The 20,167-nt window shown below is 36.4% G+C and overlaps 1 protein-coding gene and 1 long non-coding RNA gene across 5 annotated transcripts in view; one reads left to right on the top strand and one right to left on the bottom strand.

The window, feature by feature from the left end:
- LOC144578313 (uncharacterized) overlaps nucleotides 1-14,189 on the top strand; it is a 118,066-nt gene extending 103,877 nt beyond the window's left edge. The window contains exon 2 of the long non-coding RNA XR_013523812.1: nucleotides 8,322-14,189. This is a non-coding gene — a long non-coding RNA (uncharacterized LOC144578313). The remainder of the gene's footprint in view (nucleotides 1-8,321) is intronic.
- Nucleotides 1-20,167, bottom strand: part of DPY19L2 (dpy-19 like 2) — a 104,020-nt gene that overhangs the window by 46,614 nt on the left and 37,239 nt on the right. Inside the window, exons 12-16 of one of the 4 annotated variants that reach the window (XM_002751346.5) lie at nucleotides 15,622-15,681; nucleotides 7,641-7,721; nucleotides 5,160-5,261; nucleotides 3,378-3,449; nucleotides 1,113-1,159 (exon numbers count right to left, since the gene is read on the bottom strand). In XM_002751346.5, the coding sequence (XP_002751392.4) occupies nucleotides 1,113-1,159; nucleotides 3,378-3,449; nucleotides 5,160-5,261; nucleotides 7,641-7,721; nucleotides 15,622-15,681 (362 nt within the window). The remainder of the gene's footprint in view (nucleotides 1-1,112; nucleotides 1,160-3,377; nucleotides 3,450-5,159; nucleotides 5,262-7,640; nucleotides 7,722-15,621; nucleotides 15,682-20,167) is intronic. The other 3 variants (XM_035253150.3, XM_035253151.3, XM_078342195.1) reach the window with 3 other exon arrangements.

Consider the following 20,167-nt stretch of genomic DNA (forward strand, 5'->3'; position numbering starts at 1 on the left):
TATACAATAAATAGTTTTAACAATAAGTTTAGAAAAATATTTCATAAATATTCAGAAACACAAATATTTATACCCTCTCTGAAAGTTAAAAAAGGAAGAAAAAGAAAAGCCTGACCAACATGGTGAAACACCCTCTCTACAAAATATACAAAAATTAGCTGAGATGATGATGTGCACCTGTAGTCCCAGCTGCTTAGCAGGGCTGAGATGAGACGACTGCTTGAGCCCAGGAGGTCCAGGCTGCAGTGAGCAGAGATCATGCCACTGCACTCCAGCCTGGGTGACAGAGTAAGACTCTGTCTACATTTAAAAGAAAGAAAGTGAGAGAGAGAGAGACTCCCACAAAACACTACAGAAAAAATTTTAAAGGTCAAAAAGAAACATAGTAAACAAACACATGAAAAACTGCAAGACTCCAATGACAAAGAATTTATGCAATAAAATAAACTTTTTTTTACCTGTCAGAAAAAATTAAAAGCTTGATAACATTGCTGGAGTTGGATTTTTTTTTTTGTTGTTTTGAGACAGAGTTTCACTCTTGTTACCCAGGCTGGAGTGCAATGGCGCAATCTCAGCTCACCACAACCTCCACTTCCTGAGTTCAAACAATTCTCCTGCCTCAGCCTCCTCAGTAGCTGGGATTACAGGCACGCACCACTATGCCCAGCTAATTGTTTTTTTTTTTAGTAGAGATGGGGTTTCACCATGTTGACCAGGATGGTCTCCATCTCTTGACCTTGTGATCCACCCGCCTCGGCCTCCCAAAGTGCTGGGATTATAGGCTTGAGCCACCGTGCCCAGCCCGGAGTTGGATTTTTGAAAAGAGAATTACAAAAATAAAACATTAGCTTACTGACTTCAAATTCTAATGATATAATTTACCAATTTAAACTTTGAGTTAGTTCACAAATATAAATATCTCCAAATAAAATGAATCCAAGTATGTATAAGAAATCTGTAAGACTATTTTTAAGAAAACATTTATGTTTGATGCATATCTCCTTTATTAATCATAATGCTAAAGTTTAATGCATATTCATTTGAAAAATTAATGTTACAGTAAGTTATTTAATAATTGAATACAGTATGTTTTAAAATGATGATATAATTACCTTAGATAAGTGTTTGTAGCTAAAACACATGAAATATCACGAACAGTCTGCAAATAGAATCAGATCAGTGAAACTTTTCTAAGGAATACTGTGATATTTAAAATGCTCTGATTCAATAGTGTAAACACTCTGCCAAAGAAAATATTTTCTAATGTTTAAGGGAGCCCTCAGGAACAGGAAATATGATATATGCCTTTCTGTCTCCTTCTGAGAAGTGACTTCACATAATTGCAAACTAAATGACCATCTCAAGTATCCTTGGGGTGAAAAATAAGCCACAATAGGACAAATGAAGACTGAAGGGCTTATAAGAAGGCAGAAAGGAGTGAAACTTGGCTGGCTGCAGGGATGAGAGAGAGAGAGAGAGGGAGAATGTGAGTGTGTGTGTGTGTGTGTGTGAGTGTGTGTGTGTATAAAACCTGGCTGGCTACAGGGATGACTGTACATGTATGTGTGTGTACGTGTGTATGAAAGTTGGCCGGCTATAGGGATGTGTGTGTGTGTGTGTGTGTGTGTGTGTGTACCTGTGTATATATATGTGTATGAAATTTGGCTGGCTGCAGGGAAGAGTTTGTGTGTGCACACATGAGTATGTGTGTATTAAACTTGGCCGGCTACAGGGATGAGTGTGTGTGTGTGTGTGTGTGTGTGTACGTGTGTATGAAACTTGGCTGGCTGTGGGGTGTGTGTGTGTGCACGCGCACACACACCCCTGCTAGTGCACATGCATGGTTCAGGTTGTGGTGTGTTTGGAGACTAGCAATGTATTGATGAGTCTTGGATCTTAATTCTTTTTAATATAGCAATTGTGGCTCTAGCTGTCATTTTCTCCCACACTGGCAGTCTCTCCATTGAAGAGTTAATTCATGCATTGGCTCCACTCATAAGAATAACTTAACATTTTGCCTTGATGAAACAGGCCAGTGGAGAAAAATCTTCATTCTAAGTCAGCAAGGGCAAAAGGGATGCCGGGCAGTAAACCTGCTCACATTTTACCCATTCCTCCCTGTTTCCTTTATCCTGACTCTTTCCACATGGTTCCCAGGGAACTGGATCAAGGGCGAAACAACAGAGATGTCAGGGAGATTTATTTACATCTATGTGTAAACGAAGGAGTGAGAAATGAGGCAACTACAACTACACAGAGAAGATACACAATCTGACGTTAAATACAGAAAACTCTTTTCAACAAGACCACAACTGGTATGGTAATAGGGAAATCACATTCTTGTTATCTGCTTAAAAGTATAAAATAAATACATACTGGTTTAAGACCAGATAACTTGTAAATATTATAAAGATGGATCAAGATTGCTAACAACAACAACAAAAAACCACTGCCTTTAACCATTCTTTTAGATAAACTCTACCCAGACCAAGAAATCTGCCAGTGGTATTTTAAAGATTATTTCTTTTATTAATATATTCTTTTCTTCTGTCATGAAAACAGTGAACATGTAGAAAAGTATTTTTTAATTAGCTATGCAAATCTCTTCTATGCAAGCCCGCTCAAGTTAGATCGAGACGTCGTTGTGCTTTACATTTGAAAGATTCTAACACTGTCACTGGACTTTTCTTTCATGGCACCTATACAATTTTTTTTTTTTTTTTTGAGACAGAGTTTCGCTCTTGTGACCCAGGCTGGAGTGTAATGGTGCGATCTCAGCTCACCGCAACCTCCGCCTCCTGGGTTCAGGCAATTCTCCTGCCTCAGCCTCCTGAGTAGCTGGGATTACAGGCACGCACCACCATGCCCAGCTAATTTTTTGTATTTTTAGTAGAGACGGGGTTTCACCATGTTGACCAGGACGGTCTCGATCTCTCGACCTCGTGATCCACCCGTCTCGGCCTCCCAAAGTGCTGGGATTACAGGCGTGAGCCACCTCGCCCGGCCGCACCTATACAATTTTTAATTCTTTAGACATTTGTGCGATTATTTGCTTCATGTTTGCACCCCCACCCCCAGTAATCCAGGACTGGAGGTTCCAAGACAGGCGTGGCCACGTTTTATTTGTCTGGGTGTACCTACAATGTTAACACAGTCCCTCATACACAGTCAGTGACTGATATACATCTTTTGAAAGAAAAAATAAGAATATCTCTTAACATGGCCTTTTATAAAAAGATCAGTAATGAAAGATCTAAATAAAAAGCAAACTTTTAGAAAGAGTTCATCCTAAAAATAACACGGAATTCTGAGCAATTTGTGTTATTATAGTCCTTTACATTGATGCCAAAATTAAATAATAATTTGTTTAAAAATACCTTTTTAAAGATAAAACATGTAATCACCATGACAACTGGAAGCAATAAGGTCTTTGTGTATCTCAGCGGAGTCTGAAATACAGCAAATCATCCAAAATAGTTACTTATGACTTTTACATTAAATTAGTAAACATCTATGTCAAACTAGGTGGCATAAAATTTCTTAAAAGTAAAAGGTAAAGTTTCTTTGTCTTCCATGTCTTAATAATTAAAATTATAAAAATAATTATAAACTGTATTACAAAAATTTAATGAAATATTTTTTATTTTAATAAAACTAGAATTGGTATGTCTTTTATTTTTTTCCTTTCTTTTTTAAATTTACATAATGCTCAGTTTTAAAATGTGTGTTGACCGATTCCTGGGTCCTACATTATGGTTTTCTGTACTAGATGGCTCCATTATGTTCCTTAGTGCAATTAGAGCTAAGCACGAAGGAAGCTATCCAAAGCTAATTACTAGAACTAGGAATAAGTACAGAAATAACACAGTCTACCTAATTCTGATGACCTGTTGTTGTGATAGGAGTAATTTACCATGTAACTAAATTACACATTTCTTAAAAGCAAGAAACACGTTCATTTTGTTCTTTGTCATGCTATAGCAAACTGTCCCACAGATAACTAGTGGTCAATAGTTTTTGAATGGATGGATAACTGGTGGATGGATAAAAGAACATTTTATTATTATATTCACCACTAATTCAGATTTCATAATTATTACACAAGGAATAATCAGTCTAGTAGCAACTTTGTTATGGTCTACAAAAAAAACTAAGCTTTAAATACAGGAAAGAGCCCTGGATTGGGAGTTCTAGAATCTATTAGAATCCAGGTCCTAATCTTGGCTTGTGTGAGCTTTAGGCAAGCTTTTCTTTATCTGCAAATGAAAGAAGTATATATGCATGGTCTCTCAAAGCCCTTCCTGATCTTGTGTTCCATGAATCTACAAAGAGGCAATTATTATTATTATTATTATTATGAGACAGAGCTCTGTCTCCCAGGCTAGAGTATAGTGGCACAGTCTCAACTCACTGCAACCTCTGCCTCCTGGGTTCAAGCAATTCTCCTGTCTCAGCCTTATGAGTAGCTAAAACGAGTCCTGCACCACCGTGCCCAGCTAGTTTTTGTATTTTTAGTAGAGATGGATTTCACCATGTTGGCCAGACTTGAGGTCACTCCTGACCTCAAGTGATCCACCCGCCTTGGTCTCCCGAAGTGCGAGGATTACAGGCATAAGCCACCATGCTGGGCCTATATTTTAAAGCTTTATAACATGAACTTCTTAAAAAGAATAATACCTTGCATTTCTATAATTTAAAATGAATTTTTAGATATTCATTAAAACTCATCTGTAGCATATCTTTCTCTGTAATACCTCATTAAAGATGTTACAATAGTTGGGGTATTAACTGTAATAAAACTGAATTTCTTAAAAACAGAAACAAAAATTTAGACTTCCTCCTGAATGGTCCCATCTTTCAAAGTGTCCTAGATAATTAAAAGTAGTTGATTAGTAATAATAGTAATTATTGTGGGTCATATAGTCTGTAAAACACTCTTCTCAGATTATCTCATTTAATTGTTATAAGAGTTACAGAGGCTTTTTTATTTTATAGACAAAAAAACAAGTGAAGAAGGTGGATTAGCAAAAGTTATCATATAAAATATCAAATAAGTTGACTGTTTCTGAGTAAAAATTTTGAGTTTCAGATTAAGAAAGAAAACTAGAGCAAAAACTCATCATTATTAGTAGAGAAGGAAAAAAGAGAAACATTCATACCGCTTTCTCCATGAAGTCAAATTCAGGAGCACAGGTGTGTATTAAGGTATCAAAATCTGTATACCTTAAGATTCTGGCTGCTATTATATCACTCAGTCGAATCTGGGAGAAAATGAGGTAAAATGAATGAAAATTCCACAAATTATAGCCCGCAATAATTTATTGATGTAAGAATAACAAAGTTTATAGAGCAGATAAATCCAGTGTATTTAGACATCCCCCTAAGAAAACAAAAAACTACAGTGAACCAAATATATGATGTGCTGACTTCTCAAGGTAACTGAAAATAAAGAGAAATATCACAAAAAATGACAGGTAGAAAGGAATCAGAAAAACGTAAAGAGACGATGGCAAAAACTGAGCTAGAATCAGTATCTGCTGAGAAGAAACTGCCATGTAGTTAATTAGGAGATTTTATAATGAGACAATTCATCATGAAAAACTATTTTACGTAACTACTTTCAACACACATTGTAAGTCATAAGCTTTCTGGGTATGGCCATTTTCACAAAGCCTCATGGAATGATTACAATGTTTGATACTTCTTGATGGTTTTCAGACAATATATTCAAGCAATTAAAGATGAGATCTGATCCTCATAAGAATTACAACTGTACATACCACTTTGATCCTTGACTTAGCTACTGTGACGTCCAAGGATAAAAATAGATCCCCACAACCAAACCCAGTGCAGAGCTTCTATTTTTCTACTGATTATTTACAACCTGCTCTTGGTGAGACAATTATTGTTCCACAGCATTCTATGGCCATAAAAAGGAAAATATTTGGCAAGCAAAATCTAAATTCAAATTATTTTATAGGGGCAGAAATTAGTTTATAAGTTTGATGATTATGAGTGGTTTTCATTCATTTATTTTTTCTTATCTACCAGTAGCCAAGGATAATTTAGATTTGCACTTTATTTTCCTAACTTAGAGTACACCTGGCGACTAAGAGTAATTTAACCAAACCACCATAACTTACGGCTTCTCACAGCTGTCACTTAAAGGAAGTCACTCAGCCCTACCAAGGAAGTGGTTTTTTTTTTTTGTTTGTTTGTTTGTTTGTTTTTGTTTGTTTTTTTTTTTTTTTAAGATTTCTAGGGGAAGCATGGTGGCTCACGCCTGTAATCCCAGCACTTTGGGAGGCTGAGGTGGGTGCATTACTTGAGGTCAGGAGTTGAAGACCAGCCAGGCCAAAATGGTGAAGCCCCATCTCTCTAATACAAACATTAGGCAGGCATGGTGGCATGTGCCTATAATGTCAGCTACTGGGGAGGCCAAGGCACAAGAATCATTTGAACCCAGGAGGTGGAGGTTGCAGCAAGCCGAGATTGGCCACTGCACTCTAGCCTTAGTGACGGAGTGAGACTGTGTCTCAAAAAAAAAAAAAAAAGGATTTGTAAAGAGCTGAGGGCAATGTGAAATAAGACATGAAACAAAATCAGTAATGAACTTAACAGATAAATAAATAAGGTCTAAATAAAATTTATCATAAGACATATATAATAAAGTTTAAAACCATAAAAAGGAAAGGAAAAAGGGGAAATGTGTCAGACATACCAGAGAACAGCAGCAACAAATAAACTAATAAACCATTATGCAAAGCTAGCAATAAATGGCAAATAAACCCTTACGTTTAGAAATTTCATTTAATATAAACATGTCGCATGTTATATTGCATAGAGATAGCATTTGACCTCTTAGAGAAGTAATACTATAAATCAAAGTTCATGATTTCAGCATCAAACAGGTCCCTAATTGGATAGCATTAAATGAGGCAAATTTCAACATAGATTTATTGTATGATAGACTCACATGTGCACAGAAAGTGCTAGAAACAAAAAGTAGACTGATGCATTGTTTTCTATTCCCTAAACCAGTTAGTTAAGCAGGGACTTAGGCCTTGAAAAGGGCTATTATTTAAGATGTTAACAAATGGAAATACTACATGAGAGATAAATGTCCTTCATGTATTTCCTAGAAAAGGAAATGACCAGAAATTTTTAACATTCTCTTTTTATATAACAAGAAGGGCCTTAAAACATGAAATCAGACATTAATTTTAGGCCATATTTATAAAGAAAACAATATTGAGATTTTAAGAGTTCTGTATTTTCAAAGCTGAGGACAGCCTCCCATATGTTAACATCTGCAATAAATAGATAACTTCTGGTGTAAACAACAAATTATTTCTATTTTACCTGAAATATAAACAAATAACCACTTAACAAACTATTAGTTTTTTTGTCTTTTCCCTAAAACCTGAAGTCAGCATTCACTAATATGCTTTCTTTTTAGTGGGTTACAAAGATCACTGAACGGCAAGATTTTGTTATTGACTCTGCCAATAACTAGTCTGGAGACCTTAAAGAAGGCACTTAACCTCTGTCAAATGAAGAGATAAGAGTAGATGGTTTCAAAGTTTTCATTCAGCTACATATTTATAAGAATGCTGATGTTTTAACTAAAAAGTACTTACATGGTCTGAAACGCCTAAGAGTTTAGATGTCAGAAATTTCAAAATGATTGTTCCACACCACCAAACACTACCTTGAATTAGCTAGAAAACAAAATAGAAGTGCCGTATTTAAAACTATACAAACCACCCAATTAAAGTATTCAATTATATCTACAAATGACACAGAAAAAAATTTAATTATGTGAGGTATAAATGGTGAGGTTTTTTTTTAAAAAAAAAAATGTTCCTTTACAAAGTGCAAGACGCTGTGGCTCTCATCTATAATCCCAGCACTTTGGGAGACTGAGGTGGGCAGATTACCTGAGGTCGGGAGTTCGAGACCAGGCTGACCTACATGGAGAAACCCGTCTCTACTAAAAATACAAAATTAGCCAGGTGCGATGGCACATGCCTGTAATCCCAGATAATCGCAGCTACTCAGGAGGCTGAGGCAAGAGAATCACTTGAACCTGGGAGGCAAAGGTTGTGGTGAGCCGAGATCATTCTATTGCATTCCAGCCTGGGTAACAAGACTGAAAACTCTGTCTCAGAAAAAAAAAAAAAAAAAAAAAAAAAAAAGCTCCCTTAGAAAATCTTGTTTAAAAACAAAGAACTGAAACTGATGACACTGGTATAAAATATATAAAAACACTAGAATTTTACATATCCGAAATTTTTTTTTTTTTTTTTTTTTGTCTTAAGGAGTGAAAAGTTTACGCCTAGAAAGAAGGAAAGAAGAAGAAAACAGCTCCCCTGTACAGAGACAGAAGGAGGGGGATTCAAACCAAGAAAAAACCCCGTGTGCGTCAGAGAAGTGGCTGTTTATACATATCCTAAATCTAAAGAGGTTTTTAAAAGTTACTTCTTTTTGATTTCTATTAAGAAAACGGAGTATTTGTGTGTCTGTTTCCAAATTTCTTCTGCCACTCCTGTGGAAATACAATTACATGAGCCCATCTTCAAGGAAGAACAATTTGGAAATTTGAAAACTTGAGCTTTCCTTTAAGAAAGAGAAATATGGGCCAGGCGCGGTGGCTCACGCCTGTAATCCCAGCACTTTGGGAGGCCGAGGCGGGTGGATCACAAGGTCAAGAGATGGAGACCATCCTGGTCAACATGGTGAAACCCCATCTCTACTAAAAATACAAAAAATTAGCTGGGCATGGTGGTGCGTGCCTGTAATCCCAGCTACTCAGGAGGCTGAGGCAGGAGAATTGCCTGAACCCAAGAGGCGGAGGTTGCAGTGAGCCGAGATCGCACCATTGCACTCCAGCCTGGGTAACAAGAGCGAAACTCCGCCTCAAAAAATAAAAAAAAGAGAAATATGAACTAGAACTGACAATGAGGTGCCTGGTTTTGGTGGTGGTGGTGGTGTCATTTTTTTACTAGCCTTGATGAAAAAGGGAACTGTATTCTTCTTGGTAGCCTGGGGAAAATTACAGCAGCCTAAATTCAAATCTCTGCACATACCAGCCAACAAGTATAATAATATTGGAACCACATATATGGAAAAGGGTAACAACAAAAAATTTATATTACCTATGAATAGAAAAGGAAGCAACAAACACAAAGAATTATACGTCAAGTCCCTGACCTAAGCCTTTGCAGAAAATGCAGAGAGACCCATAAAAGGATAAAGAAGAAAAGGAAAGACAGGGGTCTACATTGGAAATAAAATAACCCAAGGAAGAGAACAGTCCACCCTATGTGAGAAAAGAGCCGTGGGGACTGGTAAATGGGAGTACGGAGCAGGGTCCAAGAGTGGGTAGGGTCAAAAGCACTGATGTCAGAAAGGCACCATTTCCAGAAAGAAAGGATAAAAACGGGAGTGTAAGAAGGAAAAATGCATCCAGCCGGAAAAAGTGAGAACCCAAACCAAAAGACTATCTGTCGCTACTGTCATCGTGCACAAAAAAAGAGAAAAGTTACTCAATGAAAAAAGCCACACTATGCTACATTTTCAGAAGAGGTCTGTACTCACACCAGAAAACAAAATAATCAGTAGATGAGAAATGCCTGTCTAAACATCCAAAGCTTCTATAAGAAGATAACAAACACGAAGGTCAGATATTTCAGCCAATGAAATCCACACCACTGAACAATAAAGTCTCACAAAGCAGAAGATAATTATGCATAATTGAGTTGAATTAAATATCCTCAAACAAGCATTCAGAAATATCAAAAAGGCAATTTAAACGAAAAATTCCAAACCCAAGAACAGAAATAGATGAGAAAAAGCAAAAAGAAATAAAAGAGGTTTATTAGACATAGAAAGGGAATGGAAGAAAAGGAGAGTATTATCAAAAACTGAAATCACAAGATGATGAAAAGAGAAAAAATTCAAATATAAAGGTAATGAAGGCATGGAAGTACAGGCACTAAAACAATGATGAAGAATGAAAATGATACAGGAGAAAGAAGCGAGAAGGACCAGATAGAGTGGTAGGAATGGAAGAAAGGCACACACATACTTATAACTGCAGTGCCTGAAAAAGAAAACCACAGCAATTCATCAAAACTAGCATTTAAATTGTAATTCTAGGAAACTTTCCCAGAAATAAAAGAAGACATTAATCTGCATTTGGAAAAATCCAGGGGGTACTGGAAAAATTAATCTGGTATGGTAAACTAACTTAAGACATCTTTCAGTAGAACTATGAAATATAAAATTTCCTCAGTACCTCCAGGCACAAAAGTCACGTAATTTATAAGTGACAGAAGAATTTGGCATCAGACTGGTTAAAAGAAACATACAAATCAAAGCAGCTGTGTAGATACATTTTTAAGAAATTTTTGAAAGTAAGAACCAAGGATTTTATATCTAGCCAATCTGTCACTAAAAGGATATTTTTTAAAAAAACGTTTCAAATATGCAATAATTGAGGAAATTAAATAGTAACTCTCCTAAATGCAAAAAGTTTAAAAGAAAAATCATATACAGAAACAAAGCAAATACAGTAAAATAAACAAAACTTACAATAAAGACTTTCACATTATCTCACAAAGCAAAGACAGACTCAGCGCATGCTATACAGGGAAGACAAAAGCCGGTTCAGAAAGATGAAAAATAAAACGATGGCAGCAGCCTGGCAGGCAAATACCATTTCCATATGGAAAGTAAGGAAGATTGAGAGCAAGGATAGGAAGTAAATTCATGGCCTCAAGCCTTTATCAATAAAAATGAGAGAGTGAAAATAAATGAATTAAATCCTTGACTTAAAAATCTAAATAAAGAATAACAAAATAAAGCAAAAAAGTATATGAAATACTCATGAGAAGAATAGTCTATTATATCTAACCCTCTGTGTATCTATTTTGCTGTTTCATATTTCTTCCCTATATTATAGGATTCTGTCTTTCATTTCCTTTTTGTTTCCAGAAACTTTTTTAAAGTTCCGGGGTACATGTGCAAGACGCATGGGTTTGTTACATAGGTAAACATGTGTCATGGTGGTTTGCTGCATCTATCAAACCAGTACCCGGGTATTAAGCCCAGCATGCATTAGCTGCTTTTCCTGATGCTTTCCCTTCCCTTCCCTCCCCTGACAAGCCTCAGTGGATGTTGTTCCCCTCCCTGTGTTCATGTGTACTCATTGTTCAGCTCCCACTTATAAGTGAGAACACGTAGTATTTGGTTTTCTGTTGCTGAAGATACTGGCTTCCAGCTCCATCCATGTCCCTGCCAAGGACATGATCTCATTCCTTTCTATGACTGTATAGTATTCCATGGTGAATATGTACCACATTTTCTTTATCCAGTCTACCATTCATGCACATTTGGGTTGATTCCATGCTATCAAAAAAGAGCCTGTATAGCCAAGGCAATCCTAACCAAAAGAACAAAGCTGGAGGCTTCAGGCTACCTGATTCCAAACTATATTACAAGGCTACAATAACCAAAACAGCATGGTATGGGTACAAAAACGGGCATATAAACCAATGAAACAGAATGGAGAACTCAGAAATAAAACCATACATCTACAACAATCTGATTTTCAACAAACCTGACAAAAGAACTTCAATTAACCATTCTTTAAGGTTCTCTGCTAGCAACAAATTCTCTTATTTTTCCCTGATTGTCTATTTCTCCTTCATTCCTAAAAGAAACATTCACTGGATGTGTAGTTCATCTTGACAAACATTCTGCCACAACTTTCTGGCCTCTTTAGGTTCAGATGAGAAGTTGGTACAATTCAAAACCGTTTTGCCCTGTAGGTAACATGTCATTTATCTCTACCTGCTTTACAGAATTTTTCTTTTCTTTTTAAAAGTTAACTTATGATGTATCTCGGCACAGATTACTCTGGGTTTGACTTACTTGGGAATTGCTCAGTGTCTTTACTATGCAGGTGTGTCTTTCACCAAATGTGGGGAAGTTTTAGCTATTACTTCTTAAAATACTTTTCAGCTCCACTCTCTTTTTCCATTCCTTCTGAAAGTTTCATGATACAAATACTAGATCTTTTGTTACTCCATCATAGGTCCTGGAGGCCCTGTCCCTTGTTTTCCCATGATTTTCTCTCAATTTAGATTGGGTGATTTCTACTGTTCTATCTTCAAGAGCACTGATTGTTTCCTCTGTCATATTCACTCTGCTACCAAGTCCATTTACTGAGTTTTCAATTTCAGCTATTATAGTTTTCAGAGCAACAATTATCAGGTTCTTTAAAGACACACACACACACGCACACACACACATTCTTTGGTGAGATTTTATAGTCTTTTCATTTGATTCCAGAGCATTTAAAACTGCTCATTGAAGTGTTTTTATGATGACTGCTTTAAAACCCTTGTCAAATGATCCCAACACCCGATTTATCTCAGTGTTGACATCTGTTGATTGTCTGTTCTCATTCAAGGTGTCATTTTCTCCATTGTTGCTATGATGAGTGGTTCTGCTATTGTGTCCAGTGCATTTTCAATACTACGTTACATGCTGTGGATCCTATTTTAAATTTCTATTTCAGCTGAGTCACTTTGTTTTTAGGTTTAGCTTGCAACTCCTGGCCTACTTCTGTGTTCTATAGTTACAATGACCGTTTCGTTTCCAGAGCCTTTGCAGTTCTAGTGCTATTCCGGTCAGCTTGATTCATCTGGTGCCCTGGTACTCCCTCTCAGTTCCCAGTCATGCTGCCAAGGCAGGAAGAATGTACTTCTCATGTCCTCTTGCCATGAGGTGGAGGGTGAGAGACACCAGGATTGTGGGGAGGGGGTGTCAGCCAGAGGGCAGAGGGCTCTTTCCTCGGCTGCCTAGTGCTAGCAAGGCACCTGTTAGATCCCTGCTGCTGCTACCTGCATGGGGAGCCTCCCTGGAGGGAATAGCAGATACCAGACACACAGAATGGAGAGCATTTCCCTAGACCCACTTTCTGAGTGTCTTCTGTCACTGGGTGGAATTTCAGGAGATGGCAGCCTGTGGTGTTTTCCTGTGAGTCCTGGGGTACCTAACCAAACTGCCTTTCTATAGCATTGGGCTGGGGTTGGAGCTGTAGTTATGAAATCGTGATTTCATGCACACACACACACACACACACACGTGCAGTAAAAGGGTCTAGAAACAAGGACACACTGGGAGTACCGAGTGCACATACCACTAAGATCTTGGTTTCCAAATACCAATCTCCACCAAAAGGAACCAGACTGCTTGGAAAAATGGCTGATTCCAAGGCTAGTGCAAGGAAAATCAAGAAAAACCTGCAGCATTATAAATATATCAAGACATGTCAGAAACATGTCCAGCTTAGAAACATTAAAAATGGCTCGGCCTGGAACCGATACTCGTGTATAACATCAGGTTTTTCGAATATAGATGGACTACTCCATCATGTACTGAAAAGTGGACAATCTTGTTGAAAGTGCTTTGAATCTGAACGTCAGCTGGGGAACTGCATTACGTGAATCTTCATACATACAAATGTGTTTCATGTTTTATTTATATCTTAGAAATTTTAAATTTTCCCATACAAATACTGTATGCATTTTGTTAGATTTATTCAGATCCAAAGGATTTTTTCTTCCTAATACACAAGACATATTTTAAAATATATGTTTTCTGTTTGTTGCCAAAGAATAGAAAAGCAATTGATTTTTGAATATTAATCTTATATCTAGCCATGTTATTGAATTCTAATTCCTAATAAAAAATTGTCTGTCAATTATTTTATTCTTTCTAGTAAATATTGATACTATAATAAATTTTGCTTCTTTCTGTTTCTTACCTTTTCCTATTACTTACTTTTCTTGCATTACTAGGCTAGTTTGGACCTTTAATAAAATGTGAAAAAGCACATTTATCTTTCTCTTGATTTTAAACAGAACACTCTAAATACCTCATTATCAGTAAGACTAATGATTGGTGAAGAATTTTACTGGGTTGAGAAAACTCTTATTTCTATTGTGTTAAACGTTTTAATTATAAATGGATGTTCAATGTCATCAATTTTATTTTCTACATCTAATGGGATGATCATAAGGTGTTTTTCCCTTTTAATCTGTTATGTGATAATTTACATTTCTGGATTTTTGAGAAACAACTTTGCATTCCTAGAATAAAGCCAGTTTTATCGCAAATGGATTATCTTTATCATATATACGACTGTTCTTGAGTTACTAATCTTTTATGCTTTTATGTGTATGGAATCTTTTTAATCTAGGTGAAATTTTGAATCTATGCTCATGAGTAAGAATATTCTTTTTCATACTATCCTTATCGGGCCTTAGTACCAAGCTTTTGATAATCTTGGAGGTTCCATTTCCCTTCTTGTAATGATTCTCATGCCTTATGACACACACAAGGTTCCCCTTTGTAAATTTCAGCATGAGCTCAATTCAATAATTACCTTGCCACCAAAAATTAGAGCCTCTCATTAAACAGTGAATTCACTTCTATTGACTTAAACTCTAACGTGAATCACTTAGATCTAAAAGTACCTTGTTTAGATTGCATGTAATAAATACTTATCCTTGCCAAAGATATACAGAGCCAGAAAATGAAACACCACATGTTCTTACTCATAGGCAGGTGTTGAACAATAAGAACACATGGACACAGGGAGGGGAGCCTCACACACTGGGGTCTATTTGGTGGGACCAAGGGGGGACATGGGAGGGGCAGGGAGGTTGGGGAGGGAAACACGGAGAGAAATGCCAGATATAGGTGACAGGGGATGGAGGCAGCAAACCACATTGCCATGTATGTACCTACGCAACAATCCTGCATGTTCTGCACATGTACCCCAGAACCTAAAGTGCAATAAAATATACAAAAAATAATAAATAAAATTTTAAAAACAGAAAATAATACCTAGGAAGGCTTAAAAAATGTAAGCTGAACATTTGGTTGAATCTCAGCTTTTCCCTCCTTAGATCTTTTGTTTCTTTGATATTCTTGAATTTAAACTTTAGTCAATTCATGTTCTTTCCAGTCTACTACTGAAAATGTAGAGGAAGATGTAAATTTTCCTTTGAATACAGCCTTGGCAGGATTCCTTTGATGTTTATGGACACTGTTCCATCTAACAATTAGAAGGGGCTCAAATTAGAAGGAACCAGAAGACTGCAAGGAAAATGTTAAAAGGACAAAAATAGAGTCTCATGTTGGAAGCAGAAGGAAAGAGAGATAGATGATGAATAGATGCAGAGAAAAAAGAGAAAGTTAGGAAGAAACTACAAACTTGTGTATTGAAGGGATGGCTAATTGAAGCTAGAGAGAAACTCAGGACGAACGGAAATGTTAAAAAGCAAGTCTGAATGGATCTAGCACAACGCAACACAAAGGAAGTGGTTGTTAAATACCTGAGCTAACTTCTCAAAAACCACGTTTCGTCTTTGCTCAGGGCTATTTCCTTAGATATTGATCTACCTTACTTAGATAGCAGCTATGTTTAAGACAGTAACTATTTATTAACAACAAATCATTAGCATTTTAAAACATATTAACTGTGTTCAGTTTATAGAAATAAAAAGAATTTAAAGGAACTGCATTAAAAACATTAAATCTTACCCAAATGTTGAGTTCAGATACTCCCAGTTTTAGAATTTTATTTCTCTTTAGAATTATTGCCTAAAATGCACATAAGAGAAAATAATTCAATACAATTAACATTTATGTTTCATAGAAATGGTTCATTTCAAAAACTGTATAGCTATCCTATTCCATTTCAGCCATCACCAGCTATTTTCCTCCTTAACTGCTTGTTTTCCAAATTTTGGACATGACAAATTTCCTTGAGATGAAAATTAAATGGTTTATGTGCTAAAAAGTTGCCTCTTGAATCAAGTTATTTCCTCACGTAGCTACTCTGGCCATTTTCTGCAGGACAATTCCTCTACCACGGTAAATGGTACGTGGACAGATAAGGGCACCCACGGAAGTCTAATCCTCTACCACGGTAAATGGTACGTGGACAGATAAGGGCACCCACGGAAGTCTAATTCCTCTACCACGGTAAATGGTACGTGGACAGATAAGGGCACCCACGGAAGTCTAATTCCTCTACCACGGTAAATGGTACGTGGACAGATAAGGGCACCCACGGAAGTCTAATTCCTCTACCACGGTAAATGGTACGTGGACAGATAAGGGCACCCACGGAAGTCTAATTCCTCTACCACGGTAAATGGTACGTGGACAGATAAGGGCACCCACGGAAGTCTAATTCCTCTACCACGGTAAATGGTATGTGAACAGATAAGAGCATCCACGGAAGTCTGTATGTCAGTTATCCAGCAACCTCAGTGAACTAACTAACATGAACATTCTTCCTCTCCAAACTGCCAAATTAAATATTTTAAAATGTTTTTAAAAAGCTGTGACTCATGTGAAAGAGAAGGAACTTCTCTGATGCTAGAAAAAAGGGTGGTTTAAAAAAAATTAATTAGCAGATAACCACCCCTGGTAGTCTATAAAAGCCCGTAGAATAAGGTTACAACTATAGGCTTGTATTGTAAGGGGAGGGCAGCAGAAGAGGCCCTCAGTCTATGCAAGGGAAGAAGTTGGAATTGAGACTAATGCATAAAGCTAGGGTTCTCAAAAACTATACCTGCAGTGGTATGAACTGAGTATTTGTGTCTGCCTCAAATTCATAGACTGAATTTTTAATCCCCAGTGTAATGGCATTTGGAAGGTGAGCCTCTGGGAGGGAACTGAGTCATGAGGGTGAAACCCTCACGAATGGGACTAGTATGTCCGTATTAGAGGAGACTAGAGAGTTGATGTCTCTCTTGACCATGTGAGGACACGGCAAAAAGACTTCTGTGTGCAAACCACATGAAGGGCCTTCAGCAGACACCAAATCAGCCACTTGACTTTGAACTGCTCAGCATCCAGAACCGTGAGAAATAAATTCCTGTTGTTTAAGCCATCCCGTCCATGGTACTCAGAACAGCCCACACTGACTAAGACACACAATGACTAGGAATACTTCACCTACCATCTCTACAAGTTGATAGGTTGTTTATTCCCAAGTTTGGGGTGAAAAAAACTGCTCTCATGAGAAACTGAATTATCAGATTTGCATATTATTTAGATTTGGATTTGAATTTTTTATCATTTTGTTGGTGTAGAAATTCTCAAAGTGAGCCAGGATTACTAAACTTCCAATAGGAAAATATAAATTTATCAGATTATTCATTGCAACGTTGTTTGTAAGTGCAAAATATAGAAAACAACCTAAACGTCCAGACATAGGAGAGTGACTGAATTACAGTGAATCTACAGTGGAATACTAGGAAACAACCAGAAAGAATGAGGAAAATCTTTATAAGCTGATACCTTGGATAGGTTGTTAATTTTTTTAAGTGAAAAAGATATCTTTCATATAAGGAAGAGGAGATAAAAAATATACATGTAACAGTTATTAGTACTCAAAAAAAAAATACAACTAAATGGGTCAACCAGAAAACTAATGAGATTTCTTACTTACAAAGAATAGCCAGGAACAGGGTGAAAAGAAAGATGAAGAGAATGGGCTGGAAGGAATAGTGGGGAATATTTTCTGAGTATAAATATTTATATATTTTCCTCTTTGAAAAATGGTAATTTTACACCCACAGTAACTAAAATCAATCAGAATGAAACTTCTGCTTCTGCCCAAGTTTGTATAACAGGAACCACATTTACTTTCGTGCCCTAAAAATGTAAAACACCAGGCAAAATAGATTATAGAGACAACTATGAAAAAATATGCCTACAAATTAGTTAACTTATGAGAAATAAATTTCTAGAAACATACAACCTACCGAGAGTAAATTATGAAGACACAAAAAAGTCTCAACAGACCTATAACTAATAAGGAGATTAAATCAGTAATAATAATTTTCTCAACAAAGGAAAACCTAGAACCAAATGGTTTCACTGGAGAAACCTATGAAACATTTAAATAAGAATTCACACCAATCCTTCTCAAGCTCTTCCAAAAAAACTGAAGAGAACACTTCTATACACATTTTATAAGGCCAGCATTACTCTGATACCAAATCCAGAAAAACACACTACAAGAAAACTACAGGCCATTATCTCTGAATAATATAGCAAAAAAAAAAAAAACCTGAATATTTCTATTAAAAAGTGGGCAAAAGACTTGAATAAACATTTCCCCAAAGAATAAATTCAAATGTCCAACAGGTATTTGAAATGATGTTCAACATGATTAATCATCAGGGAAATGTAAATCAAAACCACAATGAGTTACCACCTCAAACCTGTTAGGATGACCATTATAAACCAAACCAAACCAAACCCAGAAGTAACAAGTCTTGGTAAAAATGTAGAAAAATTGGAATGCTTATGCATTGTTGGTAGGAATATAAAATCGTGCAGCCACAGGGCACATCAGGTAACCTACCTAGAAGAGTTTGCTTCAGAGTGCAGCAATATTAGCCATAAACTAACCATTACTTTAATTCCAGCTAACAAATCTAAAAAGCAAGACCCGAAAAGATCCGCCTATGTTCAAGGAACTTAACTGCATAACAGAAAAAAGTTCAAGAATATTTGTAGGAATAAGAAAATATACAGCAGCTAACATGGCAAAATTCACAAAGCCTGGCATCCAAGTAAACATTGCCAGGCGTGCAATGAAACAAGAAAACACAACCCTGATATGAGGAGAATAAACAATTAATTGAAACTGACACCGATGACAGAATTAGCAGGTGGAGGCACTGAGGCAGGTGCTATCACTGTAGTACACACGGTGAAGAAGTGATAACGGAGGCAACATGTGAATTAGAGACACGAAAATACTTAAAAGATCCAAAAGGAACTTTCAGATGTGAAAATTACAATGACTTAAATGAGAAATACACTGGACATGATTAACAACAGGTTAGATACTGCAGAAAAACAACCAGTGAACTCTGGAAGACACAGCTATCATAACTATCCAAAATTAAATAAAGAACAAAATAAACATAAGCTCCATAAACCACAGATCAATTTCAAGCAGCCCAATATGCATGTAATGAGAGTTCCTAAATGGATATGCGGTGGGGAGGCAGAAAAATATTTGAAGAAATAATGGCCAAAATTTTTCCCAATTAGATGAAAATTGCAAACCTAAAGATCTAAGAATTTCAATGAATCCTAAATACAAGAAATATTTTAAAAGCTATAGTAAGGCACATTATATAAACAAATTGCTCAAAATCAGTGGTAAAGAGAACATCTTATCTCTAGCTGATAACAGCTAGAGATGTAACATTATTTACGGATGAAAGCATAGGGATGTCAACAGATTTCATAAGAAAAAAATGCAAGCAACAAGACAAGTCAAGCAGCATCTTTTAAATTCTTAAAGAAAATTGCTGCCAACCTGCAGTTCTGCACCCAGGAGACATACCTTTGAAAAATGAAGGCAAAAGAAAGACTCCATGACCAGGTGATTTGCACTAACAGAAATGTTGAAGGAGGTCTTTCAGATAGCAGGAATAGAGTGTGGCTCTACTTGCTCTACACAAGTAAAAGGCAGTGAAAATGGTAACGACGAGGTAAACAGATAAGGTTTCAAATACTTTTAAAAGACAATTTATTGTTTAAATAAAATAAAAATTTACTGAGACTTCTATATCACATCTAAGTAAAATGTATCACAATAACATTAAATAAATATTAAAAGGCACTTTATCAAAATATATGGGATGCTGATAAGGCAGTACTTTGAGGGAGGTTTATAGCACTAAACACCTGTGTTTAAAAAAAAACAAGAAAGGTCTCAAGTCAATGATCTTGCTGTATACTAACAAAACAAAACAAACAAACAAAGAAAAAATCAACACCTAGAAAAAAAGGAGAGCAAAACCCAAAGGAAGCCCACGAAGTGAAGTAATAAAGATAGAGTAGAAATCAATGGACTAGAAAACAAAAAACAGTAGAGCAAATCAATGAAAACAAAGCTGATTCCTTGAGAAAATTAATAAAATTGATAACCAGACTGATGAGAGAGAAAAGAAAATAGAACACAAACATCTAGTAGCAGGAATGAAAGAGGACTGACCACTACAGATACTACAGAAAAGAAATTATGCCATTGTCAATACATTTGACATCA

This window comes from Callithrix jacchus, chromosome 11, assembly GCF_049354715.1.
Source record: "Callithrix jacchus isolate 240 chromosome 11, calJac240_pri, whole genome shotgun sequence".
In the NCBI taxonomy this organism is placed as follows: domain Eukaryota; kingdom Metazoa; phylum Chordata; class Mammalia; order Primates; family Cebidae; genus Callithrix; species Callithrix jacchus.